Source organism: Gossypium arboreum, chromosome 1, assembly GCF_025698485.1.
Source record: "Gossypium arboreum isolate Shixiya-1 chromosome 1, ASM2569848v2, whole genome shotgun sequence".
Taxonomy (NCBI): domain Eukaryota; kingdom Viridiplantae; phylum Streptophyta; class Magnoliopsida; order Malvales; family Malvaceae; genus Gossypium; species Gossypium arboreum.
In genome coordinates, this window is record NC_069070.1 from 58426902 (window position 1) to 58443588 (window position 16687).

General features: G+C 40.5%; 1 protein-coding gene across 1 annotated transcript in view; it reads left to right on the forward strand.

The window, feature by feature from the left end:
* The first annotated feature begins 1629 nt into the window (after positions 1-1629).
* The window catches only part of LOC108480266 (putative white-brown complex homolog protein 30), a 34757-nt gene continuing 19699 nt past the window's right edge, over positions 1630-16687 (forward strand). Inside the window, exon 1 of the mRNA XM_017783197.2 lies at positions 1630-1842. Within this exon, the coding sequence (XP_017638686.2) occupies positions 1630-1842 (213 nt within the window). The remainder of the gene's footprint in view (positions 1843-16687) is intronic.

Here is a 16687-nt window from a genome sequence, read left to right on the forward strand (position 1 = left end):
TGCACTTAAAACCTTAGCTCAAAGTTGTACACGGGTAGGCCACACGGGCGTGCGCCATGGCCGTGGTAAAATGAAAGTTTCATCCACAGGCAGGTAGCACGGGCATGTTTCATGGCCGTGTTGATAAGTCATTGTTACCCATGGTTGAAGGGCGTGGGCATGCCCTAAGATACACGGGCGTGTGAGTCCACACGATCCACCTACACAGGCGTGTGTCCCTTTTAGTTAAGGAAAATTTTCTAAGGAGCCCAAGGCTAATCGAACGTGCCCGTATTTGTCCCTCATTGCCTTCTGATATGTTATAGGTCTTGAAGGCCTATACAAGGGATGAGATGTTTATGATTGAAAAGTTTTAAATTCAAATGAAATTTTGTGACCCTAGTTAGTATACTGAGAGTGTAAAGTTTCGGTAACGCCTCGAGCGTTGTCCCGGAGTTGGATACGGGTTAGGGGTGTTACATTTATTGGTATCAGAGCTACGGTTTAGTCGGTTCTAGGACTACCGTAGAGGATGTTAAGGTTTGCTATACATGCCATTATTTGAATATTGATAGTGTGACGTCTCCAAATTGTTTAAATTGTTTTAAATATAGTAAATGTCTTCTAATCAAGCACAAGATGAGTCCGAGGGAGCCAAGAGCTATGCTCCAGCTTCCATATAACGAACCGTATCTAGTAGCAGTAGAAGGCTGATATCAAAAGGTCGAGAAGAGGCCTGAGCTACCTTCTTTGATATGATGGATGAATGGTTTGGGGATTATCTAAGAAATCGCCCCAATATACCAAGACCAACCCCACCCCCTAACCAATCTGAAGAGGATGTGCCATGAGGTATGGCACCGATAAGAATTGGTAAAGCCTCGGTAGATAAGCTTAGAAAGTATAGGGTTGAGGAATTTAGAGCGAAAGTTGATGATGACGCTGAAAGAGCTGAGTTCTGGCTTGAGAACACTATGCGAGTGTTAAACGATTTGTCATGCACACCTGATGAATGTTTGAAGTGTGCTGTGTCCCTTTTGAAGGACACTGCATACAATTGGTGGAAGACCATATCCTCGATAGTGCCAAAAGAAAATATTACTTGGGATTTCTTCCAAGCAGAGTTTAGGAAGAAATACATTAGCCAACTATTTTTGGACTCGAAGCGAAAGGAGTTCCTGGAACTCAAACAAGGTAACAAGACTGTGGTGGAATACGAGAGAGAGTTCGTACGACTAAGCCAGTACGCAACTAAATGGGTCCAAACTAAATAGGAAATGTGTAAACGCTTTGAAGAAGGTCTGAATAAGGACATCAAGTTGTTGATTGGGATCTTGGAAAACGGGAGTTCGCCGCATTGGCCGATCGAGCCAAGAAGTCCGAGGAACTTAATAATGAAAGAAAACAAGCTAAGAGAGAGGCTCGAGTTGTGAACAAGAGGTCTAGTGGTAAAACACTCTCGTTCTCCATGAAGAAAGCCAGGAGCCTTCATGAATGCTCCACTTCGTCAGTGGGATATTCAGGTAGATCAAGGAGCTCTAAGCAATGAGGTCAAAAGTCTTCCTCCCGATGGTGACTAGTGTGGGGAGTGTAGATGATCAAAAACTGAAGTGTAAGAGCTACAACAAATTTCACTTCGGAGAGTGCCAAATGAAAAGTGGCGAATGTTTCAGATGTGGTTCTCTTGATCATTTTCTCAGAGACTGCCCGGAACAAGCTGAAAAAGATAAGGAATTTGCTCCGAAGTCGAGTGCACCCATTCCACGAGGTAGACCTTGGAGATACCCTGGAAGTGCTAGTGGTAGTCGAGTCATGACTAAAGACACTGCAAAATCAGAAGTTCGAGCCCCGACAAGAACATATGTAATACGTGCTCGAGAGGAAGCCTCTGCTCTTGATGTTATTACGAGTACTTTCTCTCTTTTTAGTACAAGTTTTGTTGCTTTAATTGACCCAGGGTCAACGCATTCATATATCTGCATGAGATTGGTGTCTAGTATGAACATACTTGTGGAACCTACGGAATTTATTATTAGAGTGTCGAACCCACTAGGCAAGTCGGCTCTAGTTGATAAAGTCTGTAAGAATTGTCCTTTGACAATTCAAGGTTGTTGTTTCTCGGCAAACCTTATGTTGTTACCATTTGATGAATTTGATGTAATACTTGGTATGGATTGGTTAGCCCTTCATGATGTAATTGTGAATTGTGGTGGTAAGTATATTAAGTTGAAATGCCCGGATGATAAGATTCTACGGGTTGAATCAAGAGAATTGGGTTCGCCGCAGGTTGTAATCACAACAATGGTTGCCCAAAGATATATGAGGAAAGGATACGAAGCCTACCTTGCGTTTGTGATGAACACTAAGGAAATTGCATTAAAGATTGAGTCTGTGCCGATAGTATGTGAGTATCCAGATGTGTTTCCGAAGAATTACGCGAACTACCTCCTGAAAGGGAGATAGAGTTTGGTATTGAGTTGATGCCAGGGACGACTCCCATTTCTATTGCTCCGTACAGAATGGCACCAACTGAGTTGAAAGAGTTGAAGGCACAATTGCAAGAGCTGATGGATAAAGGATTCGCAAGGCCAAGTTTTTCACCTTGGGGTGCCCCCGTGTTGTTCGTGAAGAAGAAAGATGGGTCATGAGGTTATGTATCGATTATCAGAAACTGAACAAGGTGACTATCAAGAATAAGTATCTTTTGCCAAGGATTGATGATTTGTTTGACCAATTGAGAGGAGCCACCATATTCTCCAAGATAGACTTGAAGTCTGGCTATTATAAGCTGCGAGTTAAAGACTCGGATGTACAGAAGACAATTTTCAGAATGAGGTATGGCCATTATGAATTTCTTGTCATGCCGTTTGGGCTGATGAATGCACCGGTCGTGTTTATGGATCTAAGGAATAGGATCTTTCGACCATATTTGGATAAGTTTGTCGTTGTGTTTATTGACGACATTTTGATCTACTCTAGAGATGAGACAGAGCATGCGAAGCATCTGAAAATTGTGTTGCAGACCTTGTGGGAAAAGCAACTGTATGCTAAGTTTAGCAAGAGTGAATTTTGGCTCTAGGAAGTTGGATTTTTGGATCATATAGTTTCGGGTGAAGGCATCTGAGTTGATCCAAGTAAAATTTCTGCAATTGTTGAATGGAAATCGCCTAAGAATGTAACCGAGGTTAGAAGCTTTTTGGGCTTAGCCGGTTACTATCGAAGGTTTGTAAAAGGATTTTCCATGATAAGGACTTCGATGATGAAGATGCTATAGAAAGACGTTAAGTTTGAATGGACGGAGAAGTGTCAGCAAAGTTTTGAAAAGTTAAAGACATTGCTGACCGAAGCTCCTGTTTTAGTGCTACCTGAACCGGGAAAAGAGTTTGTGGTCTACAGTGATGCTTCTTTAAATGGATTGTGTAACACCCCGTACCTGAGTCCGTTACCGGAGTCGAACACAAGGTGCACACAAACTTGACTTAATCATTTTCACAGTCCATTTAAAAATTTCCAGACAAGCTGGTTACTGCGTCACTGTCGCTTTAAAAATCATATCTTGAGTTTCAAAGCTCAAAAATCAGTTTCATAATTTTTCCCTGAAATTAGACTCATATTTACATCTACATATTTTTTTATAGAATTTTTGGTCTGGCCAATTAGTACAGTTTATTAGTTAAAGTCTCCCATGTGACAAGGGTCGACTACACTGACCTTTGCTCGTTACAACTTGAATATCTCTCTGTACAGGGATTCAATACTGATGCCGTTTGTTTCTATAGAAACTAGACTCAAAGAGGAATCTATAAATATATGGCATGACTCCTAATTATCCCTGGTTAATTTACAATGAATTTCCAAAGTCGGAACAGGGGGTCCAGAAACCGTTCTGGCCCTGTCTCACGAAAACCTAAATATCTCTTAACATACAACTCATATGACCGTTTCGTTTCTTCCATATGATTGTAGATTCATCAAGGTTCATTTACATAATTTATTCACTAATTTATTACATTCCTGCTATTTTTAGTGATTTTTCACATCCACACCACTGCTGCTGACAGCATCTGCCTTTAAGGTAGACTTTACCTATTTCATAATTTCCATGATTCAATTGGCCCTTTTTGCATACATAGCACAAAGTGTGATCATGATTAACCATTCCAATGGCTAATCGTTTCAAAACAATTCCATACCTCATAATGATCAACATACAAACGATTATAGTACTATGCTAAAACGATATAAGCCATTTTCGCATGGCTATCTAAGTTTACACAAAACCGAAAGGTACATGACCTACAACAAAAGGGTAGTCCTATACATGCCATTTCAAAGTTCAACCAAAATTTGTACCAAAAGGAGGCTTTGATAGTGTGGATGATTTCGACTTCAATGATCCCGAATCGATAGCTAACGAGCAAAATCTATAAAACAAAGAGCCAAAACAACGGGTAAGCATTTTAATGCTTAGTAAGTCTCAAGTAATGAAATCAGCTTTGACTAAAGTATTACATTCACATAGCTAAATGAATCACTTTAGTAATACACATTCTCATAATCATATACACACACAAGGTATCAACCTATCTAAGAGCCGAAAGTTCGTTAGTCGATCGAACGAACACTATTTCAAACGAATCGACTTTTCCGATGCACATGTAAACATACCTTATCATATGGGTTTTTCGAGCGTATTAATTAAATTTATTACCGCACCAAAACGCTCACCTTCAAACCGAGCTTCTTTGGAATTTAGCCGGATATAACCACAAGCACAATTGCCTTCGGGTCTTAACTCGGATTTGGTATCTTGCACAAATGCCTTCGGGTCTTAGCCCGGATATGACAACTCGCACGAATGCCTTCGGGTCTTAGCCCGGATATAATCACTAGCATAAATGCCTTCGGGACTTAGCCCGGATATATTCACTAGCATAAATGCCTTCGGGACTTAGCCCGGGTATCATTCAAATGCTCATGTATACATATATCAATAATCACGACACATCCATATTTCATTTTCGTTACTAAGGCTCAAACACAAAATATTTATCAAACCTTTCCAATTTCGGCTCAATAACCACACACAAAGAGCATGATTTCAATTAACTTTATAACTTAGTCCCTACGCACATTCGGCTGTCCGCCATAATATGACAAATCATTTCAATATAATTCAAGTAGGGTCATTACTCGAAGACTTACTTCGGACGTGGTCGAGCGATTTCGATGGCTACTCGACTACCTTTTCCTTCCCTTTATCGGATTTAGCTCCCCTTTGCTCTTGAGCTTAATTTAACAAATAAATTGATTTAATCATTTGAGCATCGAAAGAGGAATTCAAGGTACTTAGCCAATATATATACTCATTAGGCATCAAAGTCACATTGTACGAAATCATGAATCGAACTCAACACATTAGTTAATATTCCTCTTAGCCGAATTTTCTAAGCCAAGAATAGGCATCAATATGCTTGCCTCTAACCGAATGCATGCACACCAATTCCCCTCATGTGGCCGAATATGCATGTCCATGTTGAGGCCAATTATACACTTAATACCACACAAAAACAGCATACATTTTACTAACTAACGCATTCCAATTGTAACTCAATACGCATCAATCATTTACTTCATAACCGAAACACCATCATATGTAATTATATGCATTGAGATAGTATATATGCCATACCAATACATCATGTGCTGTAACACCCCGAACCCGTGACCGTCGCCGGTGTCGGACACGAGGGGTTAACGGGCCAAATCCTCTCAAAGTACCAACCAATTTGGCATTTCCAGACAGGCTGGAAAACTGCATCACTGTCGCCTTAAAAATCATATCTCGAGTTCCAAAACTCGGACACTGATTTCGTAAATTTTCCCTACAATTAGACTCATATATCCATCCATGGATTTATTTCTAGAATTTTTGGTCGGGCCAATTGGTACAGTTTATTAGTTAAAGTCACCCATGTTACAGGGGTCGACTACACTGACCTTCGTGCGTTACAACTTGAATATCTCTCTGCACAGGGCTTTAATACTGGTGCCGATTGTTTCTAATAAAACTAGACTCAAAATTGAATCTGCACATATAAGGCATGACTTCTAATTCTTTCTGGATAATTTATAGTAAATTTTCAAAGTCGCGACAGGGGACCCAGAAACCGTTCCAGCCCTGTCTCACGAGAACTTTAATATCTCTCAGTATACTGCTCATATGGTCGTTTCGTTTTGTCCATATAAAAATAGATTCATCAAGGTTCAATTTCATAATTTATTCACTATTTAATTCTACTTCTACTATTTTTAGTGATTTTTCAATCTCATCTCACTGCTGCTGTCCGCAACAGTTACTGCAGTAGACTATGCCAATTTCATGAATCTTTCCTTGGCCCTAAATCATCCATCATACATGACACAAATTATGGCCACCTTATCAAAATTAAAGTTTCTAAGACTCGTGGCTATAGGTTCTAGCATCCCACTCAACGACCACATAGGCCATTTCACATGGCTTAAAGTTTACAACCCACAATTCAACAAAATATAATAGCCTATACATGCCAATTGTTCTCCTAGTTCAACTACGAAGACAATACCAAAAGGTCTCCAGCCGGTGTGATGACTTCAACGACGGTTCTGAGCACGCAACAATACGAGTCCAAGAGACCTAAAATGGGTGACAAGAAAGCACCGAGTGAGTTTATAACTCAGTAAGTCATAAGCACTTTACAATTATCCATTAGCTAAATTCATCACAAAGTGAAACAATGAAACAAGGCTAGGTACTTCATCCATATCGGAACTATACCATAATTCCTCGGACCTTTCGGTTCAATCTCATACCAAGCCATACATCCACATTTCATATTTATACGATAAGATATTTGAGGCATTTTCACACACTAACTCATTTTCACCACAATCACACAATTGCAATCATCATATAGATTTAAAGCTTACCAAGCTCAACCCCGAGCATGAACATATTGCCTATTCGTCATGAGCTCAAGGTACTTACCCGATTCGCTGTCCGGGATTAACTCGATAATGTCGCACACTCAGTGCCAATTGTAATACAAGAGCATATAGTGAATCCGCACACTTAGTGCTATATATTTTCAGCTCGCACACTTAGTGCTATAGAATCAAACTCGCACACTTAGTGCTGTACAATTTTAAACCCGCACACTTAGTGCCAATCTTGTCACCGTGTCCATTTATACCCGCACACTTAGTGCCGTGACCAATACCTTATGCATTTTGCTGCCTTTATACATTCAACAATGGCATCATTCCATACACATACATTTTCATTTACACATCAATTCATTAAACACAATTGCATATATATTATGATCATTTAAATCAATACCAAATATATGCTTAATGACTTACCTCGGATGTTGTCGCACATTTTCAATGGCTATTCAATTACTTTGTCTTTCCCCTTGTCCAACTTTGGTCCTTTGAGTTCTTGAGCTAGTTCACACAAATTTAACTTATTAAAACCTCATTATGCTAGCTTATGGCGAATATGACAAGGAGTTTAAATGGTCATATGGCCACCCTTTTGCTTGGATACACATTGCTCATGCACATTTTATATTACATCAAGCAATTCAATACAATTCATTCAAGCATCAAGGAAAAGCTAAGGCCATCAATAGGCTACCTAAGGCCGAATATACACATCAACATATGTATTCGTTCATGTGGCGAACATACACATCCATGTTAAGGCCGATTTCCACACTTGATACATTCAACAAGTAAGGTCGCTTGTATCGACTTAACACCAATTTGATTCAAGTTCACAACTAGGCTAGTATGCATATATACACTAGTAAATCAAACACTAACATTTGTACTTCACCTTACTAGCACTTCTCATTCAAATGACATGAACAACGAACATAGTTTCCTTTTATTTCCTACCATGGCCAAATGCCATACAACACCATACCATGCATCATTACAAGCTTTACTTTTAGCATGCAAATAACATCCACAAATCCACCTTAGTTGAACCTTAACTCATCTTCATGCCTCACCACCACAACATCAAACATCAAAGATACCAAGAAGACAACACCCATGGCCGAATATCATCCCCATTTCATGGTAAAGGTTTAGACCATGGGTTAGGTGGAACTCAAACTATCAACTAAAAACATGCATAAATCTCATGGATAACATCAACATACCTTAGTCTAACAAACTCCCATGACTGATTTTCTCAAGCTTCCCCCCCCCTTTCTTCTTAGTACATTCGGCCAAGCAAGGAGAAAATGAGAGAATGAACACTTTTTTTTTTTTCTTTCTTTCTTTGTTTTTGTTTCTCTCATGTACGGCAAGGGGAGGGAAACATCCACACTCTTTTTTCCTTTTTTTTGTTATCATCATTTTCTTTTTCCATTTCTTTAATGCTAACTTTCTTATTTTATTGTTTCCTACATGCATCACTAGTCTAACATGTTGGAGACATGTTTCCACCCATAGCATGGCCGGCCATCATGCTTCATTTTGGCTAATTTGACATGCAAGGACAACACTTTCCCACATGTATTAATAGGCCACCTTACATTTGCCTAGCACATTTCTAAATTTTCTCACATAAGTCCTATTTGATAAAAATTCACTTACAATTAACAAAATCCAAACATGAAATTTTCACACATGCATATATACATATAATGAGCATCAATTATGATGGTTAATTATTATTATGACTCGGTTTAGTGGTCCCAAACCACTTTCCGACTAGGGTCAATTTAGGGATGTCACAACTCTCCCCACTTAAGAAATTTTCGTCCCAAAAATCTTACCGTAAATAGGCTCGGTATCGCTCTTTCATAGAGTCCTCAAGTTCCCAAGTGGCTTCTTCCATTCCGTGTTTATGCCACAACACCTTCACTAACGGGATTTTCCTATTGCGCAACTCTTTTACTTCACGCCTCATAATGCGAACCGGTTCCTCTTCATAGCTCAAATTAGGCTGAATCTCAATCTCGGATGGAGCAATTATGTGCGATGGATCGACCTATATCGTCGAAGCATCGAGACATGAAAACGTTGTGAATCCTTTCGAGCTCGGGGCAAAATTAATCGATATGCGATCGCCCAACTCGTTCGGATACTTCATATGGCCCGATGAACCTCGGACTCAATTTGCCCTTACGACCAAATCTAAGCACCTTCTTCCAAGGCGAAACTTTGAGAAAGACCTTGTCTCCAACCCGATATTCAATATCTTTCCTTTTCAAATCAGATACGACTTTTGGCGATCCGAGCGACTTTCAAACTTTCACGAATTACTCGAACTTTTGCTCGGCATCTTTAACCAAATCAACCTCAAGAATTTACCTTCACTAAGTTCACCCGAATAATGGGGTACGGCATTTACGACCGTATAAAGCCTCATAAGGCGCCATCTTAATACTTGATTGAAAGCTATTGTTGTAAGCGAATTCAATCAAAGGTAAATACCGTTCCCATGAACCACTAAACTCAAGGATGCAACATCTCAACATATCCTCGAGTGTTTGAATTATCCATTCGGATTGACCATCGGTTTGGGGATGAAAGGCGGTGCTGAAATGCAACTTGGTACCCAAAGCTTCTTGCAACTTCTTCCAAAATCGCGAGGTAAATCTCGGATCTCTATCCGACACGATGGAAATAGGCACCCCGTGTAATCTCACAATCTGAGAAACGTACAATTCGGCTAGTTTGTCCATTGAAAAATCCGTACGTACGGGGATAAAGTGAGACGACTTAGTCAGTCTATCGACAACGACCCAAATCGCATCCTTCTTACTCACTGACAATGGCAGTCCGGATACAAAGTCCATTGTGACTCGATCCCATTTCCACTCGGGTATCGTGATCGGCTGAAGTAATCCTGAAGGCACTTGATGTTCCGCTTTCACTTGTTGACATATTAAACATCTCAAACAAAATCGAGATGTCTCGTTTCATACCATGCCACCAAAACCGATATTTCAAATCGTTGTACATCTTCGTACTCCCCGGGTGGATTGCCATTCGGCTACAATGGGCTTCGTTCAAAATTATTGGAATAAGTTACGAATTCTTTGGAACACACAGACGACTTTTGAACCTCAAACAATCGTCATTATCGATTTGAAATTCTGAGTCCTTGTTTGGAACACACTCATCCCGTTTTGCAACCAACTCATCGTCGACTTTCTGAGCTTCACGAATTTGACGTATCAATAATGGTTTGGCTTTCAATTTAGCTACCAACACATTGTCGGGTAGGATAGACAAGTGTACATTCATCGCTCGTAAAGCAAACAGTGATTTCCGGCTTAAGGCATCCGCAACCACATTAGCCTTTCCCGGGTGATAATCAATGACGAGCTCATAATCTTTCAACAACTCGAGCCATCGCCTTTGTCGCAGATTTAATTCTCTTTGGGTCATCAAATATTTGAGACTTTTGTGATCCGAATACACATGGCACTTCTCACCAAATAAGTAATGTCGCCATATCTTTAAGGCGAATACGATGGCAGCCAATTCGAGATCATGGGTCGGATAATTTTTCTCATGTGGCTTTAATTGTCTCGACGCATAGGCCACAACTCGCCCTTCTTGCATCAGTACGCAACCCAACCCAAGTAGGGATGCGTCACTATAAATGACAAACTCTTTGCCCGATTCGGGTTGCACTAGAATTGGGGCTTCATCAAATAAGCTTTCGATTGATCGAAACTTTTCGACATTTCTCCGTCCATTTGAACTTAACATCCTTTTGGAGTAACCGTCATTGGCATGGCTATCGTCGAGAAACCTTTTACAAATCGTCGGTAATAACCGCAAGCCCCAAAAAGCTCCTAACTTTGGTAACATTCCTTGGTGGTTTCCAATCGACTATGGTCGAAATTTTGTTCGGGTCCACCTAACACCGATCGCGGACACCACGTGCCCCAAAAAGCTAACCTCTTTCAACCAAAATTCACATTTATTGAACTTTGCGTATAATCGCTTATCTCGTAAGATTTGCAACACTAGCCTCGGTGTTCAAAGATGTTCGGTTTCATCTCTCGAATAGACCAAAATGTCATCGATAAATACAACTACGAACCGATCCAAGTATGGCCTGAAAATTCTATTCATTAAATCCATAAACACCGCAGGGGCATTAGTGAGCCCAAACGGCATCACCAAGAATTCGTAGTGACCGTACCTCGTTCTAAAAGCGTTTTGGGTATGTCCGATTCTCGGACCCTCAACCGATAGTACCCCGACCTCAAATCTATCTTTGAAAACACCGAGGCTCCCTTTAATTGATCAAACAAATCGTCAATTCGTGGCAACGGATATTTATTCTTTATCGTCACTTTATTGAGTTGACGATAGTCGATGCACAACCTCATGCTTCCGTCCTTCTTTTCACAAACAATACTTGTGCGCCCCATGGAGAAAAACTCGATCGAGCGAAACCTCTATCCGTCAATTCTTGCAATTGAACCTTCAATTCCTTTAACTCCGTTAATGCCATACGATCACGGAGCTATTGAGATCGGCGTAGTACCGGTACAACCGATGCGAATTCCACTTCTCGAACCGGTGGCAATCCGGTAACTCCTCCGGAAAAACATCTGAATACTCACAAACCACCGGTACCGATTCGAGTTTCTTTTCCGTCTCTTTACTTTCAAACACATACGCAAGGTATGTTTCACACCTCTTTTCACATATCTCCGAACGGTCATAGAAGATATTATCGCTGGCACCCTTTTAAATTAGTAGACTCGACTCGGACTACCTCATTATTTGCACTCCTCAAATCAATGGTTTTCCTTTGCAGTCCACCACCGCATCATGTACGGTCACCAATCCATACCAAGAATAACATCGAATTCATCAAATGGTAGAAGCATCGATCGGTAGGAAAAGGATTCTCGAATTATTAGGGGCATCTCTTGCACACTTTATCAACGAGTTCAGATTGACCCAAAGGGTTTGACACTCGAATTACGAACTCGAGAGACTCAACAGTAGAGTCTTCTTGGATGCTAAAGTTTCACATACATAAGAATGAGTAGAGCGGGGTCAATCAATGCAATCACACTAGTATCAAAGAGAGTAAAAGTACCAATGATAACGTCGGGGAGGATGCCTCCTCTCGTCGCGGATGGCATATGCTCTAGCAGAGCACGGGTCTCGGATCGAACAGCCGCATCGGTGGCTCCTCTCGATTACCACCCTACCTCCTGAAATCCTCGGGGTCTACCTCTAACCGTCGCCCCACTAGATCTTGCACCTTGCATCTTATTCTTCTCATTTAGCTCCGTGCAATCTCTAACGAAGTGGTCCTTGAACCACATCCGTAATGAGCCCTATTAATGCAGACTTACCCCAACATTCACCTAGGTGTCGTCTTCCACATTGGGGGCATTCAGGTCTCTCTTGACGATTATTGCCCACACTAGCTACCGAAGTAGCTCGGGAGTCCGCCGATGGTCGGGCTCTAATGGAAATTCCCGCAGTCGCCCTCGACTAACTGGTGTCCTCCCTGAACCTCTTTACAGCCGAGAATGGAACTTTACTCGTTGATCTCTTACGGTAATCTCTTGCTTCAAATTCAGCCTTCTTCTTCTCCTTCCCAAGTTCTTCCGCCTTGCAGGCTCGTTCGACTAGTGTCACGAACTCCTTTATCTCCAAAATTCCCACTAGTAACTTTAACTCTTCATTCAATCCTTCTTCAAATCTTTTGCACATAGCAACCTCATCAACCACACACTCCCGAGCATACCGACTAAGTCTTACGAACTCATGTTCGTATTCAGATACGGTCATACGGCCTTGCTTGAGTTCCAAGAACTCCTTACGCTTCTGATCGATGAACCGTTGACTAATGTATTTCTTTCGAAATTCGGATTGAAAGAAATCCCAAGTAACTCGTTCATTTGGGACTATGGAAATTAAAGTCCTCCACCAATAGTAAGCTGAGTCTCGTAACAAGGATATAGCACACTTAAGACATTCATCGGTGTGCATGATTTCATCTAACACTCGAATGGTGTTATCGAGCGAATCGGCTCTTTCAAATCATCGATGACTATGGCCTTGAACTCCTCGGCCCCGCGCTTCCTAATCAGGTCTACAGGTGGTTTACTCAGCCTCACAGGATCGGTAACTGAAGGCATTACGGGCTCTTGGGGTGGAGTATTTAAATTTGGGAATGGTTGGGCGTAGGGTTGGTTCGGGCATATTGCGCGACCCACTCATTCATCATGGTGAAGAAGGCTTGTTTCGCCTTCATTTTGATTATTCGCGGATGACCGAGGCTCAACAGCGGTGTCCCTTGCGCGGGGCAGCCGCTACACTTTCAACGTCATCTGCCAAGGGTCTCTATCCGGGTTCCATCGCTAATCAAAACAAAAATTTCAACCGTCAGAAGTCATCACATTATTAAGCACTAACAAATTGGCATGTATAGCTAGACTCACACGCTCTATGGTAGTCCTAGAACTGACTAAACCTGGCTCTGATACCAATAAAATTGTAACACCCCGAACCCGTGACCGTCGCCGGTGTCGGACACGAGGGGTTAACGGGCCAAATCCTCTCAAAGTACCAACCAATTTGGCATTTCCAGACAGGCTGGAAAACTGCGTCACTGTCGCCTTAAAAATCATATCTCGAGTTCCAAAACTCGGACACTGATTCCGTAAATTTTCCCTAAATTTAGACTCATATATCCATCCATGGATTTATTTCTAGAATTTTTGGTCGGGCCAATTGGTACAGTTTATTAGTTAAAGTCACCCATGTTACAGGGGTCGACTACACTGACCTTCGTGCGTTACAACTTGAATATCTCTCTGCACAGGGCTTTAATACTGGTGCCGATTGTTTCTAATAAAACTAGACTCAAAATTGAATCTGCACATATAAGGCATGACTTCTAATTCTTTCTGGATAATTTATAGTAAATTTTCAAAGTCGCGACAGGGGACCCAGAAACCGTTCCAGCCCTGTCTCACGAGAACTTTAATATCTCTCAAGATACTGCTCATATGGTCGTTTCGTTTCGTCCATATAAAATAGATTCATCAAGGCTCAATTTCATAATTTATTCACTATTTAATTCTACTTCTACTATTTTAGTGATTTTTCAATCTCATCTCACTGCTGCTGTCCGCAATAGTTACTGCAGAGACTATGCCAATTTCATGAATCTTTCCTTGGCCCTAAATCATCCATCATACATGACACAAATTATGGCCACCTTATCAAAATTAAAGTTTCTAAGACTCGTGGCTATAGGTTCTAGCATCCCACTCGACGACCACATAGGCCATTTCACATGGCTTAAATTTTACAACCCACAATTCAACAAAATATAATAGCCTATACATGCCAATTGTTCTCCTAGTTCAACTACGAAGACAATACCAAAAGGTCTCCAGCCGGTGTGATGACTTCAACGACGGTTCCGAGCACGCAACAATAAGAGTCCAAGAGACCTAAAATGGGTGACAAGAAAACACCGAGTGAGTTTATAACTCAGAAGTCATAAGCACTTTACAATTATCCATTAGCTAAATTCATCACAAAGTGAAACAATGAAACAAGGCTAGGTACTTCATCCATATCGGAACTATACCATAATTCCTCGGACCTTTCGGTTCAATCTCATACCAAGCCATACATCCACATTTCATATTTATACGATAAGATATTTGAGGCATTTTCACACACTAACTCATTTTCACCACAATCACACAATTGCAATCATCACATAGATTTAAAGCTTACCAAGCTCAACCCCGAGCATGAACATATTGCCTATTCGTCATGAGCTCAAGGTACTTACCCGATTCGCTGTCCGGATTAACTCGATAATGTCGCACACTCAATGCCAATTGTAATACAAGAGCATATAGTGAATCCGCACACTTAGTGCTATATATTTTCAGCTCGCACACTTAGTGCTATAGAATCAAACTCGCACACTTAGTGCTGTACAATTTTAAACCCGCACACTTAGTGCCAATCTTGTCACCGTGTCCATTTATACCCGCACACTTAGTGCCGTGACCAATACCTTATGCATTTTGCTGCCTTTATACATTCAACAATGGCATCATTCCATACACATACATTTTCATTTACACATCAATTCATTAAACACAATTGCATATATATTATGATCATTTAAATCAATACCAAATATATGCTTAATGACTTACCTCGGATGTTGTCGCATGCGTTTTCAATGGCTATTCAATTACTTTGTCTTTCCCTTGTCCAACTTTGGTCCTTTGAGTTCTTGAGCTAGTTCACACAAATTTAACTTATTAAAACCTCATTATGCTAGCTTATGGCGAATATGACAAGGAGTTTAAATGGTCATATGGCCACCCTTTTGCTTGGATACACATTGGTCATGCACATTTTATATTACATCAAGCAATTCAATACAATTCATTCAAGCATCAAGGAAAAGCTAAGGCCATCAATAGGCTACCTAAGGTCGAATATACACATCAACATATGTATTCGTTCATGTGGCCGAACATACACATCCATGTTAAGGCCGATTTCCACACTTGATACATTCAACAAGTAAGGTCGCTTGTATCGACTTAACACCAATTTGATTCAAGTTCACAACTAGGCTAGTATGCATATATACACTAGTAAATCAAACACTAACATTTGTACTTCACCTTACTAGCACTTCTCATTCAAATGACATGAACAACGAACATAGTTTCCTTTTATTTCCTACCATGGCCAAATGCCATACAACACCATACCATGCATCATTACAAGCTTTACTTTTAGCATGCAAATAACATCCACAAATCCACCTTAGTTGAACCTTAACTCATCTTCATGCCTCACCATCACAACATCAAACATCAAACATCAATGATACCAAGAAGACAACACCCATGGCCGAATATCATCCCCATTTCATGGTAAAGGTTTAGACCATGGGTTAGGTGGAACTCAAACTATCAACTAAAAACATGCATAAATCTCACGGATAACATCAACATACCTTAGTCTAGCAAACTCCCATGACTGATTTTCTCAAGCTTCCCCCCCTTTCTTCTTAGTACATTCGGCCAAGCAAGGAGAAAATGAGAGAATGAACACTGTTTTTTTCTTTCTTTCTTTCTTTGTTTTTGTTTCTCTCATGTACGGCAAGGGGGGGGAAGCATCCACACTCTTTTTTTTTTTTGTTATCATCATTTTCTTTTTCCATTTCTTTAATGCTAACTTTCTTATTTTATTGTTTCCTACATGCATCACTAGTCTAACATGTTGGAGACATGTTTCCACCCATAGCATGGCCGGCCATCATGCTTCATTTTGGCTAATTTGACATGCAAGGACAACACTTTCCCACATGTATTAATAGGCCACCTTACATTTGCCTAGCACATTTCTAAATTTTCTCACATAAGTCCTATTTGATAAAAATTCACTTACAATTAACAAAATCCAAACATGAAATTTTCACACATGCATATATACATATAATGAGCATCAATTATGATGGTTAATTATTATTATGACTCGGTTTAGTGGTCCCGAAACCACTTTCCGACTAGGGTCAATTTAGGGATGTCAAATGTGCAAACATATATATATATATACATGCAAGAGCCGAATCATAAGGCTGATTATGACTATCTCATATATCTTCATT